The sequence below is a fragment of the Diabrotica undecimpunctata genome, chromosome 3 (genome assembly GCF_040954645.1).
Source record: "Diabrotica undecimpunctata isolate CICGRU chromosome 3, icDiaUnde3, whole genome shotgun sequence".
Taxonomy (NCBI): domain Eukaryota; kingdom Metazoa; phylum Arthropoda; class Insecta; order Coleoptera; family Chrysomelidae; genus Diabrotica; species Diabrotica undecimpunctata.
The window spans coordinates 35,923,701-35,941,941 of record NC_092805.1 but is presented as its reverse complement, the minus strand read 5'-3'; the positions used below and the strand labels follow the sequence as shown (position 1 = coordinate 35,941,941).

The window sequence follows — 18,241 nt, the reverse complement described above, 5'->3', positions numbered from 1 at the left end:
TAATATGTAAATACGAGAATAAAGATGAAATTACTACTACAAATAATATGAAGGTTTGTATGGAGAAACGCGTGTAAAAAGTATTAGTTTTAAGTATCTAAGATCGGCATTATAGAGTAGCTAGGAAATACAGTATGTAGTAGAGTTAGAAAGGGATGGATTAAATGGAAATATGGAAGTAGTATGTTGTTTGATAAAATGATTCCAATGAAACTGAAAGGAACATTTTATAAAACTGCCATAAGATCTGTTCTGATGTATGGAATTGAATGTTGGACAGTTGAGAAGAAAGAACATTAATTAAGTTAAGAATAATATACTTTAAGAAGTCTAGGGGTGGCATCAATCGACGCCAAAATGGGAGAACAGAGATTAAGATAGTCTGTGCATATTATTTAATATCGAAATGATAATCACCCAATATTAAGAATTGCTGAGTTGCTGAGTTGCAAGTAGTAGCAGAGGAAGACAAAGGAAAACCTGATATAACATGGTTTTATTTTAATTAAAACACACATGGCTGTGTAAAAAAATAGATTTCTCTTAGTTTTTCAATTTTTCTGAGAGATTAGTCCAATGCTTCGCAGCTACGGTCCTTATTAATCATTATCATCAACCTGTATGCGTCCACTGTTGGACATAGGTCTCCCTCAGCTTGTCTTGGTCTTCACTCAACAATACGTTTTTTCCATCGGTTGTCTGATAATCTGACGACGTGTCCTGCCCAATTCCATTTTAACGACGCGATTTTTTCGATGGCGTCTGTTGTTCTTGTTCTACAACGTATTTCTTCGTTTGGGATTCGGTCTTTCAGAGAGACTCCCAACATTTGCCGCCCCATAGGAGATGATGGAACTGGAGGAAGAGCTGTCATTATTAATTATTTATTGGAAACATTGTAATAGAAATAATTTTAAATCAGTAATTAATATTACCTTCCATCGATCCTATAAAAATGTTTGCTTCCACTTCATGTTGACGACTTCTATCCAAAATTGGCTTATAAACAATCCGTTCATTAATAGACTTTTTACTTTTTGATAAATTAATCTCTACATAGTCAACTTTGCAGTAATTTTCATGACAACTCGATATAGCCAGAGGAAGTTTCCTTAATCTTGGTATAACAATTTTGTATATAGGTTTGAGATTTAGGTGGTAGATTCTATATGGAGATACATCTACCTAAAAAACAGAAACCTTCAAAAGCTTTATTGAAAAAAGTTCATAGACTACAAAATCTACAAGAACTACAAGAGTTTGAACAAGTTAATCAACACTGTATTATAACTGTGTTGTGAAAAATCAGTCAACGTTTACTCAATACATTTTATTATACAGTACGTTAAGTTTGCCTCTCCGATCTACTTAATTGTATATCTCCGATTCCGTCCGATATCTAGAGAGAAAACGAGAAGAGTATTTAGTAACACATAACAATGCATGGGATATACACATCCGTCCGTCGATTTTTGTTTTCATTACATATGCCTGGTTCATTTCTTATAATCTAAACTCGATAAAAATACACTGACTTTTATAAGGCGGTGCACTTGTATCGGTTTTTAATAATGTGAACAATTTTTTGTGGTTAAATTAAAAATAAAAGCGCATTTCTATAAAAAGATAAAACAAAAAATATACTCTTATTGAAAATAAAAAATAATTCCTAACCAAATAAGAAATAATTATTTATGCCCTACAAAAATAATTCAAATATTTGACCTTCTGAACAGTATCCCAATCTGTCATAAAAACTTCTGTGGACAGATAAAAGAGTTTCTGCTATAATAGAATAGCAGACTTTTCTTATTCGGTTTTTTAATTCATTCAAATTTTGGACTCTAGTTTAAGCATGATCGTAGATGATGCTTTTTAAATGTTCCCAAAAAAGAAGTCCATGGGTGTAAGATCTGGAGATCGCGCAGGCCATTTAATATCGCCTGTTCCACTGATAACTCTATTCGAGAAAGTATTGTTTAAGTACTTCTTAATTATTCAGCGTTGTGAACTGAACAGCCATCTTGATGAAATCAATCATTCTCCAGATTTACATCAGGAAGATTGAGAATAGCGGAAAATTTGTGTATCTCGGTATTCTCTTTCCTCAAATTTTTCTGGTGACATTTTTTGAGCGTGACATTTTCTGCAATTTTTGAGGCAATAATAACTCTCAAAATTTTTAACAACGGAGGTTCGTGGAAAGTCGACAGCGCGCAGTGTTGCCATTTATACCGTGTATATCTAATTTAAAACTTAACTTACTGTATATTGAACCTTATGCCAATAGATAACAATTCATCCTTGTACATCAAAATATATCAATATCATTTGCCACTGTTAAAAATAGTCTCAACATATGCCAGTACAACATAAGTTAGTAAATCTAGTATTTACGAGCATTGGAACCTTATGCCTGCGTATATTTTGAATCACGTTAATGTACCTATGCTTGGTACACAGCGATTTCCGGCGAATTGGAAGATCTCGAAGCTCGTGCTATTTCTACATGAGTAGGACAAATATCGATCTATTTGCCTTCTGTCGTGCATAGATAAACTGTACGAGATGATGCTAACAAAACCAATCAAATCTGTAAAAGAAAAGAACATGCAAACAAATATTGACGGCTTTACGAGAAAGAATCTGTCCGGACTATCTGTCATAGAGGAAAATGACGGAAGCACAAGAAATGGCGGTCGAAGTGACGGATGGTGTGCTACATGGGTCGATCCTGGGATCCTCGCTGTGCAACTTGGCATGTCAGGGGGTTATGAGCCAACAATACAGAGAGGGTGTACGAAGTGAATTCGTCCGCAAACAAAATAAAATAAGTAACTTTTATTAGCATAACCCCAGCGGAATAAAAAATTCTCGTTAATTATCGTTTAATAGACAATAAATAAGAAATTTTAATTAATTAGGATATTAGATATAACATTTTTTGTTCGAAAGCCATCTGTTATAAACCGATATTTCAGCCAATTGACTTATTGTAAATTTTTTATTCTTTCATGCTATTCACTCGAGGACTTGAACATTGTACCAGCTTGTAGATGTCTAGTAGATAACTATCATGTGTTTTTAGCCACTTTGTAATCTCTAAAAAATGATTACCGCCTGGGATTTAATGCCTTACAGTCATGCAAGACATGGTTAACTGTTTTACGTTATGTGCTATAGAGTCTGCTGCTTAATTCTCCATAAAATAGATTTATTGTATGTAGTTGTCCCTTGACTGGCGCATATCAAGTAAGGAAGCCTGTTATTACTCTGATTCCTGCGTACTTCAGACTTCAGCCCTATAGCGGTCAGTTCAATATATATTTTGCATGTATACTTTCCATGTATACTTGTATACTTTTCCAGTGAGAATTATGTTGTGTTCGGATCCAGGCTTTTTCCGGCCGCGGACGGTGCTTTTTGGCACTTCTAAGACCGACTTCGAACCGAACTATTTTGTAGCCGATAAAATTGTAGCAAGTTCATTAGCTCTTTTATTGCCGTGTATTCTTCTCGTTATTCCCACTTCATGAGCCAGGATATACGTCTTCTCGTGATACTTCTTTTGCCCACTATTTTTCCTTGCATGATAAGTAGTACGATGCTGTATCTGTCACCATGCAGGTTGTGCCCCAAGTATTGCAGTTGTTTTTCTTTGACAGCTGTTGATATCCATAATATTTTCGACTATACACCCACATTTCAAAAGAGTTTAATGTTTAATTATATGTGTAAAGTACACTGAACACTTAATATATAATTAAACGAGTATTCAGATTTAGTGATAAGTTTCTACTACGTACCTTCAATCTTACAAAGGCTTGCTCGTAATTTCTCTATTGCTCTGGTCTCTGCAGAGTAGTCGTTATTTTCCGTTATTAGTCTTCTTCTTCTTCCTATTTTTCTTTATAAGCAATTCTGCATATATTCTGCTTGTTTATTGGTTTATTGATTTTTTTATGGAAGGTTGCCACTCCATCTTTTGCGTGGTCTTCTGACACTTTTTTTACCTATCTCTTGTTAGTTTGATTATTAGGGTCTCCCCATTCTGCTTATGTGGTTATTCCATTCTTTTTTTTCTGTTTAGTATCCATTTGTTATACACTGTACTTTACATTTTCTTCCAATGTCTTCACTTCTCTTTCGATCTCTCACCGTATTTCCTGTAATTATACTCTCATCTCTGCTGTTTCCGGTAGTCTTTGTATTGTGGCTGTATCGGGTCTTGTTTCCGATACATACGTCGTCATTGCTTTTACACTGGCTTTATAAATTCTTGACTTCATCTCAGTGTTAACATTTTCGTTTCGCTATATAGTGTTATTAAGACATCCTGCCAGACTATTTACTTTCTATAAATGATCTTCCACTTTTTTGTCTAGGTCTTCATAGCTGGACAGTTATTAGTGTTCTAATATAAACATACTCTTTTAATCTTTCTATCAGTTTGTTTCCAATGCTTAAAGATTCTTTATCATTTTTGTTTTTACTCCTGTTTAAAATCCGTACTCCTCACTCTATTCTAATAGTTTGCCCATCAATATCTCCATTATTCCATCTCCACAATATTTTGTTTTTGCTTTTTTAGACATACAAATGAATGTCGATGTTAAAATTGTGGTATCGTGGTATCATTCCTTTTGTACATTAATTTAATCCAAGATGCTTTATTTTACTTACTAGATTTAGGTTTGTCCAAGCATTTGCAACTCGGATTTTCAGCCAATACGTCATCTCTAATGTTTCTAGCAGTTTTTCTATAGTCCTCAGCGTACAAATGGCTAACGATGTAGTTATATTTTATTACTGACATATGATTACAGTAACCGTGTCGAATAAAATTCATTAATGTATGAGGAGTTATCAACAGAAGCTTAAGAAATAAAGCAAGAAAGATACAGATCAAATTTTATAAAGCAATTTTTGTATCAAATCTGACATACAAAAACGAGATCTGAACCACGATAAAAATACCAGAAAGCGGAATAAAGTACAAAACATGAAATTGCTAAGTTTAAAGTTTTACAAGATCCGATAGATAAATAGATAGATAGTTAATTAATAAGCGCTGAGCCAAATATATAATCACCTAAATGAGGAAATAAGCAAGTATAGAAATAGTCGGAATGTATTCAAAAATTTTATTTAAGGAAGATTTTTTCTAAAAGCTTTTATACAAAGTTGTCCAAGAAGTGCGTAGGAGGCCCAAGAAAACGATATGTACCTTAAAGGACAAAAATGCTTAATACATGATAAGAAGAAGATGGAACACCTTAATATTCTCCACTTTCGCAATATTTAACCTTAATGATACATTTTAAACAGTACCTATAGAGCGAGTCGTGGGTTCAAAACTAGCTTTTGGAACCAGGAATGGGTCCAACGGACGAAATAAGTAAAGATACGATAAGAGATATTGGAAAAGATATAGAAATAAACAAAAAGATAGATGGGTAAAATTACCAAAGATAAGATAAGATAGGGAACAGGGCGCCACTTAATTTTTTGGGGTTTAAGGAGAAAATTAAGAAACCTTAGAAAAGAAAAGAGATAAGGAAAGATATTTAGGTTCAGAGATCAAACCCAAGAAAAGATATCACAGTTAATTACTACATAAATTTGGTCAACACTCTACATAAACTTTCTTTTTCCCCTTCCTTTTACCCTAACAGGGTGTCGGATACTCTACATAAACAAAAAAATAAATATATCAGGTATTACACTTACTTACCTACGAAACTTAATCAGCCTGATCTTTCTACTGGTCAAAGGTATAGTTATATTTAAAGGTAAAAAGTAAATATTCAGAGTTATGGTTATATCAGGGAACTTTGTTAGGAGTCGACAAATAAAATACATACGTACAACAATAACAATATATTCAACAACAAGATTATGACGCTGCTGAATGCAACACAAGTAATAAAAATACACCAACAACTATGAAATGGTGGTATACATATAAAAATAAGCAGAAATATAATTAGAAAATACCTTTACAAAGATATATAATACACTCATGCGCAAATAAAGTTTTGGCGTATCTCGAGATATTACAGCAAAAAAAATTAAATACAAATTATAACAAACACAAAAGATAACAAAAATTAATAAAATCTAAATTTACAAAAATACAAAAAGGTTACTGAAGTGAAAACATAAAAATTTAACCAAACCGCATTTGGTTAAGTCGATTAGCTATCTCGCACTATTATTTAATGATACACTGAGTTTGGTTCGTAACAAAATACTGACTGTTCTTTAAATTTAATGCAAAATTCAGTAGTTACTCTCAACTACATTTGAAGACATGTATGAACTTTAGATACGTCCAGATAATGGAAGATGATATGATACCATACCATATTACTCGCCCAGATAAGTGGAGAACTAAGATTATGCTAACTTACGGTAATTCCTGACGACTGCTGCATTAAGTCACTGAAGTTAATACTATACTTGTATTAAACACTGAATTTAATTAACATTAAAGGTACTTTATAACTATATTTAATCTAATATAGTATAAGATAAAAAAACTCAAATAAACAAGTGTATACACACTTATAAAGAAAATGCACAGAGAACGGTACGATAATAGAGATACAGTAAGATCTAGTCCTTACGCAAGGACTGTCCCACCAAAAGTAAAACTTTCTTGCAAAAATTTACCCAACTACAAAAAAAGGAAGAAGGGATATCTCCCACTCAAAAATCATAGGCCAGTTGTATGTATTTCTGAGAAGGTAAAAAGTTCTAACATCGAACATAACGGTACCCTTCTAGCTACAAACGTGATGAAATATAAAATCTCCTAGATTAGGTTTTTCCCGAAAAACATTACAACGGGCGTTCGACGACAATTACCGAATTTATGAAAAAGAACCCGGAAAAGGATTAACTAAGGATTAGCCAAACCGGCGTCTTTAAATAAATACGTAGGTAGATTCTTCAGTCATATTTCGGTAGTTTCCCAATAAAAATTTCTGATCGTAAACACGACCATCGGCGTATCATCCACATGGGTAAAAGGAATTAAAATTAATTTAATATATTAATTAAAAAAATGTTACACCTATTTAAACTTTATTATTCTACTCTATTTTGGGTTGAAAGAGGATGTTTGAAAATGTAGGCATCTCCCTATTTTGCTACTATACTTTTCGTATTTATTTCTAAAATTACTAGGATTATTCTTCAACAGATAAATTTTCTTTTAAATTTTTCGCAGTGACCAACTGCGATTTTTTTATTGCAACGATTTGCTTTCTATGAACGTTAAATCAATGAATTCTTGTATATAAATTTTCTAGAACTAAATTTACCATCAATGCACTAGGTCTTTGCTTCAGTCTCCTGAGTTTTCTTGGTTTGAAACCACCTGGCTGTACAGTTGGTTTCTTCAGAAGGTCCCAAATCATGATGGTTCCGTCCTCACTGGAAGTTAAAAACTGCATGGAATGATCGGTATCTTCAGGTTTTTCAGAGAGAGCTCCTAGCTTTGAATATTCGTAGAAAGGAGATAACCAAGTTATGCCTAAAAATGGTAAATGATATTTAAAAAAGAATACAATTTATCTCGTTTACTTTGAGCTTATGAGGGTATACCCAATAAGGTTTTGACCAACCATGTACTGGTCAAAAACATTTCAACGTATGGAGCGCAAATTGAACAAGTATATACCTATTAGTATCTGGGACACGAGATTCAATTAGAAAGAGATAACCAAACGAATTAAAATGCTGAAATAAATCTGGAAAGGTCATGTTTCCAGAGTCAGAGATAAAAGATGGAAGAAGAAAATTTTAGAATAGTAACCTAGACACGATGCTTATTGTAATCGAGGACGTCCTCCAACAAGATGGTCAGTCTTCTAAAAAAGCTTATTATCAGTTTCGGAGGTACCTGGTCAGATTCTAAAATGACGTTACAGGTATTTATGGCGTTGGCGGAAAATCACCCCACATTTCCAGAAAATATGCTTGGTAGTTTCTTATCCATTGATAATTTGATAGAGATGATTAATGGGTGGGTAGTATCTAGTAAGAACACCTTTGATGACTCTGAGTTAGATTTTTAAAGTTCTAAAAGTATTTTTGCGTGGAGAGGAAAATATTTTAATAATCTTACTTGCCTTTGTCCTGACATATATATTCAGTAGGCTGTATTAAATTATTTGTCCATTTTCCGATATCTTCCACTATGTAGCTTTTTGTTATAATACAAATGCTTTAAGGACTGCTTATAGTTCAAAGCTATTATGGTTTCATAAGTTGTAAACTTAAGAGTCTTCAGTGAAACTTGGGTGTCTAATACAGTAAGTGTTAATGGTGAATTCAGGAACTTTACTCACAGGCATTCCTTTGCACAAAAACCTTTTGCTAGCAGATCTGCATGGCATATTATAGGAGTGCTTGTGAGTGCTATTGAGAGTCTGGTATTAGAACCAGCAACCGCTATTCGTACTCCTTTCTACGTTTTTATCCCATGATATAATAACTTGTTTGTTTAAGATGCTCTTTAACGTAAGTTCGAAATACATTTTAGAGACATAACATCTGTGAAAAACTTCATGGATTGCGTTGTTCCATACCTTACTTTTCAGACGTCTACTCGGGTTGCCGAAATACGGAGCTGGTATTGGACTTAATGCCCTTTCTAGAGCCATCTTTCTTATCTATTTATGCAGAGGAGGAAGTCTAGCATTATCTCTCTCTAATGGAACACGATCTCATTGCAATCATGATTCCTACCTGAGCGAGTCTTTACATTTTTTGTATCTTTGTTATTTATTGCCTTTTGTTGCGTTATTTTATTTCACCAGACCCTGGCAGCATGACTAATTATGGATCTAACCACCTTCTTCTTCACCTTTTTACTTCATGTGACGATTTACTTCCCGAAATATTGATACGAGTTTAGGGTACTGTGTAGAAAAATGTATAAAGAGAAATGTAGAGTTTTGCTGTACCGTATGAAAGCATGTTACAATGTGTGTGTGTGTGTGTTTGGTGAGTTGGCTTGGAAACTAGTCCTTTAGCCACAGAATTGTAATGTAAGATATTAGTTTTTAAATAATGTAACCAACTTTAAATAAAAAGTTACATATTAGTTCGTATACTTCTCTACTATCTAAGGAGAGTAAATGGGTGATGTTTATGGGAGTCTGAATTTTAAGTTCTGATAGTTTTGAATACAGCTGATCTGTTTCATACCTATGTTTATCGCACTTAAAAAGAATATGGTTGATGTCACATTATTTAGAGAACTTTGAGATCTGGATATTTCGTCTTATGTTAGAAATCCTAGCCGACCATGTTATAAGTTAAAAACCTTTAAGGCATATGAATAGCGGTCGTAAACTTATACACATTATAAAAAAACGCATAATTCTTCCTCTGATACATATTCAAAAATGAAAAGTGTATATTCCTCAAACGTTTAAAGAAAGGCAGAAGACAAATTATACATAGCATTAAAGACTGGTCATGATTAGACATTCAAGAATTAATAAGAATAGTCCAAAAAAAGAAGAATTTGCAGAAGTAATCGCCAACCTCCACTGAATAGATTGGTTTCATCTATAGAAGAAAGTATAGACAGTGGTATATATGACTAAGAAATCATTTTAGGTTGCAGACTATACATTTTGTAATATAGTCCGTGGACCTTTAGTTACTATAGTGGTAATATATTGTGTGGGGTAGCGAGTAAACACTTTTCTACAATCCCGGTGGAGAATAAACCTTCTTCAGTGAAACTACCCTCCCCACGAGAGCCATGTTTTGCTCTCAATTCTTTACTAAGAGAAACCATATGTCATCCCTTTATTCTCCTAAAATTTAGTTACCTATTTCCTCTCCCTTAATCGGAAAGGGCAGCAGCAATCATCAGTACCAGCTTAAGGTGCAGAGAAAATGATCCAGGATCGGCTTGAAACTGGACTACCAAAAAAATGACTAGAGCAGTTTGAATGGTTGTAGACCTTTCTTAAAATTTTCCTTTCTCATGTATCTCGCTGATTTTCACTTCTATTATCAATAGTATAATTTCTACCCCATAGATCACCTCATGACTTACTACTACTTTATAATGGAAAGTTATGCATTTTTTTATCTGCTCGACAATAAATACAGTAATAAATGTCTGTATTTATTTTCTAGCAGTTATAAAATAGCTACAAATACCTGTGACTGGTCCTTTATGTGAATACCGATGATCTGATAACGCCGTAGGTCTTACGATGGCCAAATCGTAAATATTCTTCATCCATGACATTAAAGAATGCATATAAGCTCGGTATTTTTGTTGTGCAGTAGTTAGCACTTCAAGTTCTTCGACTTTATGAAGTTTGTTTCGTATATCCCAAATAATCTATAAAAACATGGGGTATTGTAGAATAATCTGTAAGATTCCATTTTACAGCAGGTACGTCTCAGTATGTTGCAACCATATCAAAAACTGTTTCATTATTAATTTTAGGAGTTTTAGGTTATTTTTGTTTGTCTTTAAATTTGTCTGGCTAATTGGCTCGGCCAAGGCCATCAAAAAAGAAAAAAAAAATTAGGTTATTTTTCTGATAATACTTTGATAAGAAATAAAAAACTATTTAGGTCCCCAATTAAGAAAGAGTGTGGTGACAATCAAGAATTAAATATATATATATATATATATATATATATATATATATATATATATATATATATATATACATATATATATAGTAGAATTTATGACCGAACTTAAAGCAATCCAAAAAGGTCAAAAACATATTTGAGATAAAATATTTTTTTTTGTTTTATTTATTCGTATTAACTACTAAGATCTAGAGTTAGTCTTGTATGATCCAGTCTTTTCCATGGTTTCACACTCGGTTTTATTGTTTTAAGTTTCTCTGCAGTCGTATTCCACTTGTTTTGCCACATACACATTATTTTATTTTTAATAACCGCTTTCATATCATTCGCTACTACTTCGCGCACTAGTGTTGCTTCGGTGCGGGTTATTGCTTCTTTAGCATACAAATCTGCTCTTTCATTTCCGTAGATGCCTACGTGTGATGGAACCTATAATAATTTAATTTCTAATTGGTGAAGAAGTATTACTTACATTTTACTGCTAACAAGATGGCGTACAGTTCGGCTGTAAGGATGCTATTGAACGAAGATAATTGAAAAGTTTTAGCAGCGTTAGGAGATATTACTGATGCTCCAAGATGTTGTCTGTTTTTGATGCGTCCGTCGGTATATATAGGAAGATAATCGTTATGCTTGTTCATTATCTCAAGAAAAGCTTGTTTAATGTAATTATGGTTTATTTCAGTTTTGTTGTATTTACTTAGGTCAGCATTGATTTGAAATGGGGAAATTTTTCAGGGAGGAGGTGTTTTGATGTTTGATGCAAACAAATCTGGAAGGTTATTTGTATATTGTCTAATTCTTTCGTAAAAAGGTTGATCTTGTTTCTTATTAAAGTATGTATTAGGGAAACTGCTTGTTTTGAAATTATAGTTGGCTGGGTTATTATCATTTGCAAGAGCAGCTGATGCATACGATAAACTTAAGTACATTCTCCTATATTCGAAAGGTGGTTCTCCCGTTAGGAATTGAAGGCTTAAGACAGACGATGTTCGGAAAGCTCCTGTGGCAATTCGTAATGCACTGCTTTGTACTGTATCTAGTTGCTGTAATAGAGATTTTTTAAAATAAGAATAAACAATAGAACCATAATTAATTTTAGACCTAATTAGACATTTGTATAAATACATGAGGCTAGAGAAGTCAGCTCCCCAATTATGAGCGGCGATGGTTCTTAATAAATTTATTCGGTTTTGACATGTTTTCTTTAAGTTTACAATATGATCTTCCCAGGTTAGTTTTTTATCAAAAGTCATACCTAGGAAGCGAATGCCATTTTTAAATTCTAACAATTGCCCTTGGAGGTATAATGATGGATTTACTTGCAAATGTTTTTTCGAAAAAAACACACATTTTGTTTTAGATGTAGAAAACTTCAATCGTATGGATCCTGACGAGCAACCTGAGCTATTTAGTGAAATTTGAATATGTTTTTGAAGATATGCAGATAATCAGCATAAAGTCTTCCTTTCACTAGAGGGAAGCCCCACTAGTGGGGAGCAGTGATCTATATCATTTATAGCAATTAAAAAAATGGTCGTGCTTATTGTAGAGCCTGCGGGATGCCGTTTGTTTGTATTTTCTTTGAAGCTAAGACATTAGCAACTCTAACTTAAAAGTTTCCAAATTTAAAGAAGTTACCAATAAAGTATAAAATATTTCCTTTTAGGTTCCACTTGTCGAGTTTTCCTATAATGTTGCGTCGCCATATACCTAGTATCATATGCTTTTGTTATATCTATAAATACTGCGATACATTCCTGTTTGTTTGCAAAAGCTTCATGAATTTCTGACTCTAGGTCATTCAAGTTGTGAGCTGTACACCTATTTTGACGGAAACCACTCCGTTCACTAATAAGTTTATTGTGATGTTCTATTTATAGGTACCAAATTAATATTTTGTTTACTACTTTTTCTAACACTTTGCACATAACATTTGTCAACGATATTGGTCTATATGATTCTGGGTTAGTTCGGTCATTGTCAGTTTTTAGTAATGGAATAATTATGGCTTTATGACAACTTGAAAGAAATACATTTTTAGACCATATGTGATTATATATTTGTATAGTCCTCCAAGATATTCAAAAAGGTGACTAATACATTTAATATAACAGCCGAATTGTACGAGGTCTAAATCAAATACGCCGTTTACTAATAAGAAAATCAACACAATATCAGTTCACAACATTTTTATTGATCTCCGTACATTTTACTCGATGATATGCGGTCTTTTACAGTGAGCCAGCTGTAACAACAAATGCATTCACGATACGTTTTAGCAAATAATATTTGGTCACCACAAATAATCCGAATTCGTAATTACTCACTCCTTATCAGTGGCGTTTCATGAAAGCGTGTTTAAAGTCTTGTATTAAAATTTGAATTTATTTGAGAATTTATTGAATAAAATAAAAACAGTTAGACTACGTTTTTTTTAATAAAATGTTTAGATAATTTATTGCCAAATAACAAATATAACAATTGTTAGTAAAAACGTTTGTATTTATACGTATTTATGTTATGATTTTTAATCGTAAAGGCTCTGTACTGAGGTATTAAGATTTTAGAATTTGTAAATCTTAAATAATATTGTTCTAAATAAAATTGTTTTGAATTGGAAAAACTATTTTGGTCAAACTAGTGTACTAGGTACAGTTTATATTATGTGGTTTACAAGACTTAAAAACCGATTTTAATCGCTTGAGAATGTTCTAAGGGCTCTTCTTATTAAAGAGTGACATTGAGTACCTAAAGTTAGCCAACTGTAGTGTCAATTACAGAATGCGTGTTTTGATTTGTTGCGTATCAATTAACTGAAATAAAATCTTAAAATAAATAGGTTTTAACTTTCAGGTATTTTATTTTGTTTCATGAATTTATACAATAAAATCTTTAGTGTTTCTATAAACTATTCAATTTATGGTGATATAAATAAGCTAATATACAATAAACTAATCACAACTGAACCAAATTTTTAATAATCTTAAGAGGTGGAGTTATAACCTCTCCAATTAACTTGTTTCCACACCACCCATGGGGTAAAGTTTTCGGTGCGTTTTATTTGTACGTGGTGTCCCCAATAGACCTAATCCACAATGCAATATTCATTCAGAGTCTGTTTCTGACTGAGATGAATTTAAATGAGATTGTTTTATTATAAGAGTAATCAATTTTTTCACAACACTGGTAAATGTGACTGTTTCAATTAATTTTAAAAGCACATATGTACCTCATCTATCTAGCTATGGAAAACTCGAAACGGAAGTGGAGGATCAAGTGAATAAAGCAAACGAGCCGCAGGTTGCCTGAATGAAACAATATGGAGAAATAAAAATATCGGAAAAGAAATGAAACGTAGAATTTACAAAACAGTCATCAGACCAATAAATGCGCGGCAGAAACACGACCGGATACAAAAAGGACAAAAAAATGTTAGAAATAGCAGATATGACAACCCTTTGAAAAAAAGATGACAAGACAAGGTGGGCGGCATTAATAACTGCGTAAAAAACAGGTATAATGGAATGGCTACATAAGCCGAATGACAACAAATAGAGTAGTAAGCACGGCGAGAGACGGTTCTCCAATTTGAAGAGGATCAGTGTAAAGATCACGAGAACAATGGAATGACAACTTACTGGAGGCACATTGAAAAAACAGATAGTCATATTAACACAAAAAGAAGAAGAAAATATGTACCTCATAATTTTCCAAATTATTTTACTCCATTGATTCTGCAGAACTGTCTGTTGAACTGTCTGAATCATTTGATCCTAATTGTATTGTCACAGGCTCAATAACAGTATCCACCATGCCGTCCAATCTCCACATATCGTCTTCTACTTTAATAACATGGCTTATCGCATTGCTCCAATCAGTTGAATGTATATTGTCCAAACTAGCTTGCAAGAGGCTCTGGACATCAATAATTTTAAAAGTGACATTTTCTCGAGCTACATATCCTTTCATTTGTGCCCAAATTAATTCTATTGGGTTTAGTTCACAATGATAAGGTGGTAGTCTTAAGACGGTAATGCCATGAAGTCTAGCCATTGTATCCACAGCATACTGACGATATGTACTACGATGTTGTCTAATAATATTCATTAGCTCCATTTTAACCATATCCTCGCCGTATGGAATGGATTTTTCTTTTAACCAATTTTGTAAAACTGCTTTTCTGTCACTCATATTAGGAATTCGTTCAACAAGTCGGCTATGATAGGATGCATTGTCTAATACTACCACTGAATTAGGTTCAATACGCTGAAGAACGTTTTCGAACCATCTTTCAAAGCATGTGGCGTCCATGTCCTCATGATAGTCGCCTGTTTTCTTTGATACAAAAATGAGAGCACTATTTTGCAGAAAACCTGTATCACTACCGATATGAGCTACAATAAGACGCTGACCTTTGCCTGATGGTGCTCGTAATCCTGTTGATAAGCCTTCTATAAATGCTTGACGAGGAGTTGTTACAGTCGTATTATGCCAAATTTTGGAAACTGTATGACCGGCATTAATCCAAGTTTCATCAAGATAATAAATTTTTCTTTTGGAAAGACGATAATCTCTAATAGAGCGCAAATATCTTCGTCGCCATGCTACTATTTCCTCTTTATCTATTAAAATTGATTTTCGAGATCGTTTCATGTAACGAAAATTTAACTTGTGTAGAACTTTTCTTAGCGTTTCGGCGCTCATTTGAGGAATCATATTGTTTTCCAGTAACTTGGTCCTAACTGTTTTGATCGTTGGGGGCTTATTTTCTAAAAAGAATGTATGTACAGTCCTCCTGATTAAATTCAGTTGTGTTTCATCTAGATCTAGAGGTTTTCGTCCACGCTGGCGAGTTTTTGGCGCACTTAAAGTTGCTGTAATTTTAACTATCAACTATCAATTTAACTTTAACTAATCTAAGTATTAATGGTTTTACTTCATTACAATATAATAATTAATTCTTGATTTTTTTATTACAAATCCAAGCCTTAATCGTTTTGTTTTAAATCTTACAATGCGTTTACTTGTCGTTTCATGATTTCATTTAAGACAAACACGGCAAATCAATAGATTTAAATTTACCTCGAAATAACGAAATATAGGTAGTTGTTAACAATAATAATATTCTAACAATAATAATAGTCTAAAATAACAATAATAATCTACGAGTTTGCAGTGAAAACTTTCCGCTGTAATGTATCAAAATTCACTCACGTTCACTGTGCACTACAGTACGCTACTGACACTTCTCAAATTTAACCATTATCAGCAGCTGCAAATATATGTGTCATCGTCTTCAAATTTTTGTCGGAGTATAGTATAGTAAACTCTTTGGCACTCTCGGGCAAATTCTGAAAAAAAAATGAGTATGTTGTCAGGACCTGGTGCAGATTTCTTAAATTCTTTAAGTGTGTCGTCTAACTCTGTTTTTGTAAAGAGGTTATTTATTGAGTTGTGTGTATAATCATCGTTATCCATTAATTCTTTTTCTTTGGTGTATTTTGTTTCCAGGAAGGCATCACTATAATTGTTGTCACCTGAATTATTTTCATATTGGTTTGCTAATATTTCCGTAATTTCTGCTGTATTTGTTATTATTTTTCCATTTTGTGTTAAGAATGGAATTTTGGGAGTATATTTCCTTCCTGTAACTTGTCTGACATATTTCCAAAACAAAAGATGTTGGTGTTGAACTATTTATTGAACTAACAAACTTTTTCCACGATTCTTTTCTACTATTTTTCATAATATATCTAGCTTCTGCTCCAAGTTTTTTGTAATTTATCAGATTGACGTTTGACTTATTCCTTTTGAACCTAATGAAGGCAGATTTGTACGCTTTTATAGCTTGTTGACACTTTTCATTACACCATGGGAGTGGGATATGTTTATTGTTTATTTTTATTACTCCGATATGTTTATTGGCTACGTCAATTAATGTAGAACAGAAAATATATACAGTTTCATTTATGTCTGTAATTTCCTTTTTTCTTATAGATTGTATTTTGGGTTTTATTGAAATTTGAAAACTGTTCCAGTTGGCATTTTTGATGTTCCATTTAGGAATATTTATACTATCAATTTTTTATAGGGTGATGGAAAAGATATTTTTATAGGGAAATGATCCCTACCAAATAAGTGAGGAGTTACATCCCAGATAAATGTTGAAGATAAGATTGGTTCACATAGGGTAAGATCAATGACTAAAGTTTTTCCTGTATGGATATCCATTCTAGTCGCTCTGCCGTCATTCAATAAGTTTAAGTTTTCGACTGCCACTAACTAAGATGAAATATGTAATTTAAGAAAATAACATTTAGAATTCAAGGAAAAGGTAATTTTCCTGGATATCAGGTTGGAAAGATGGATAAACAAATAAGAAAATGACTAAAAAATTGACCTCACTTACTGAGACATACCTACTGTAAATTTTTTTTAAAATATATTACTTACAATTTGTCCATTTTTCAAGCCACCCACTAGGACGTTTTCATCAAATTCGCAGAAAGATAGCTTTGTGACTTCTCTTGGTGATTCTAATATAAGTTTCGGCTTAAGAACGTCCAAACAACTCCATATTAAGGTTGGATTGTCTCCATGGACAGCCTTTAGAACCTGTTAAATTAGAATAATAAGCAAACTCTCTAAAACTGAATTAAATAGATTAACCAGAAAATCTTTAACACTTTCGGTCACCATGTAGATATTAAGTCTACATTAACTCCTAAGTTAGTTTGTATATATACTACTCTCCAAAATTAACGTACTTTCTTAAATGGACCATGATTTTAAAACTATATTTCTTCTGAACCCTTAATTGGATTTTCATGATTTTTTTTCAAATTGTAGGAATATTTTTAATTAATTACTATATTAATGTTTTTTGAGAAATGTGAACGTTTTGTCTATATAAGGGTGTAAAAATAAAGTTGTGTTTTTTTTTATCTAATTTTGCAACACCCTGTGGAATATATTAGATACAAACGCTACATCTTATTAAGATTTCGGGATAGCTTCATAATTTCTCAACATTTTCGTAAAAAAATCATTTCGATATCTCTATTTTCAAAAAATAAAAGTACGTTCAACGCATTACGTGATTTTCTAATCTACAAAATTACCTCACCACTCCAACTGTACCATTTGTAAGCTATTTTTCTTTTGAATCCTTAATTGGATTTCGATGATTTTTTTTTGCATTGCAGATCTATTTTTTAGTAATTACTGCATTAATGTTTTCTGGACATGTAAGGGGTATAAAAATAAAGTTGTTTTTTCATCTTATTTTGCAACACCCTGTGGAATTTATTAAAAGCAAACTCTACATCAATATTTTAAAATAAATTCATTGCTTTCAACGTTTTTGTAAAAAAAATCATCGATATCTTTATTATCAAAAAAGAAAATTACGTTCAAAGCATAACGTGATTTTATTGAATTGTAATACTCATTAATGAAGCAGTTAGTTGGCTATTAAAAATCAAACAGTTTGACAGGACAGATTTAGATTGCCAATATTGTTTTAGATTCAATAAATTGTTTTGCTGTTTTGCTTAGGTATGAATGTAAGTTAGTTGACATGGACCGTATTTTAAGA

General features: G+C 32.6%; 1 protein-coding gene across 1 annotated transcript in view; it reads right to left on the bottom strand.

The window, feature by feature from the left end:
* mmm (missing minor mitochondria) overlaps positions 1–18,241 on the bottom strand; it is a 91,534-nt gene that overhangs the window by 52,476 nt on the left and 20,817 nt on the right. The window contains exons 7-10 of the mRNA XM_072525715.1: positions 17,098–17,259; positions 10,192–10,378; positions 7,329–7,540; positions 936–1,185 (exon numbers count right to left, since the gene is read on the bottom strand). Of these exons, the coding sequence (XP_072381816.1) occupies positions 936–1,185; positions 7,329–7,540; positions 10,192–10,378; positions 17,098–17,259 (811 nt within the window). The remainder of the gene's footprint in view (positions 1–935; positions 1,186–7,328; positions 7,541–10,191; positions 10,379–17,097; positions 17,260–18,241) is intronic.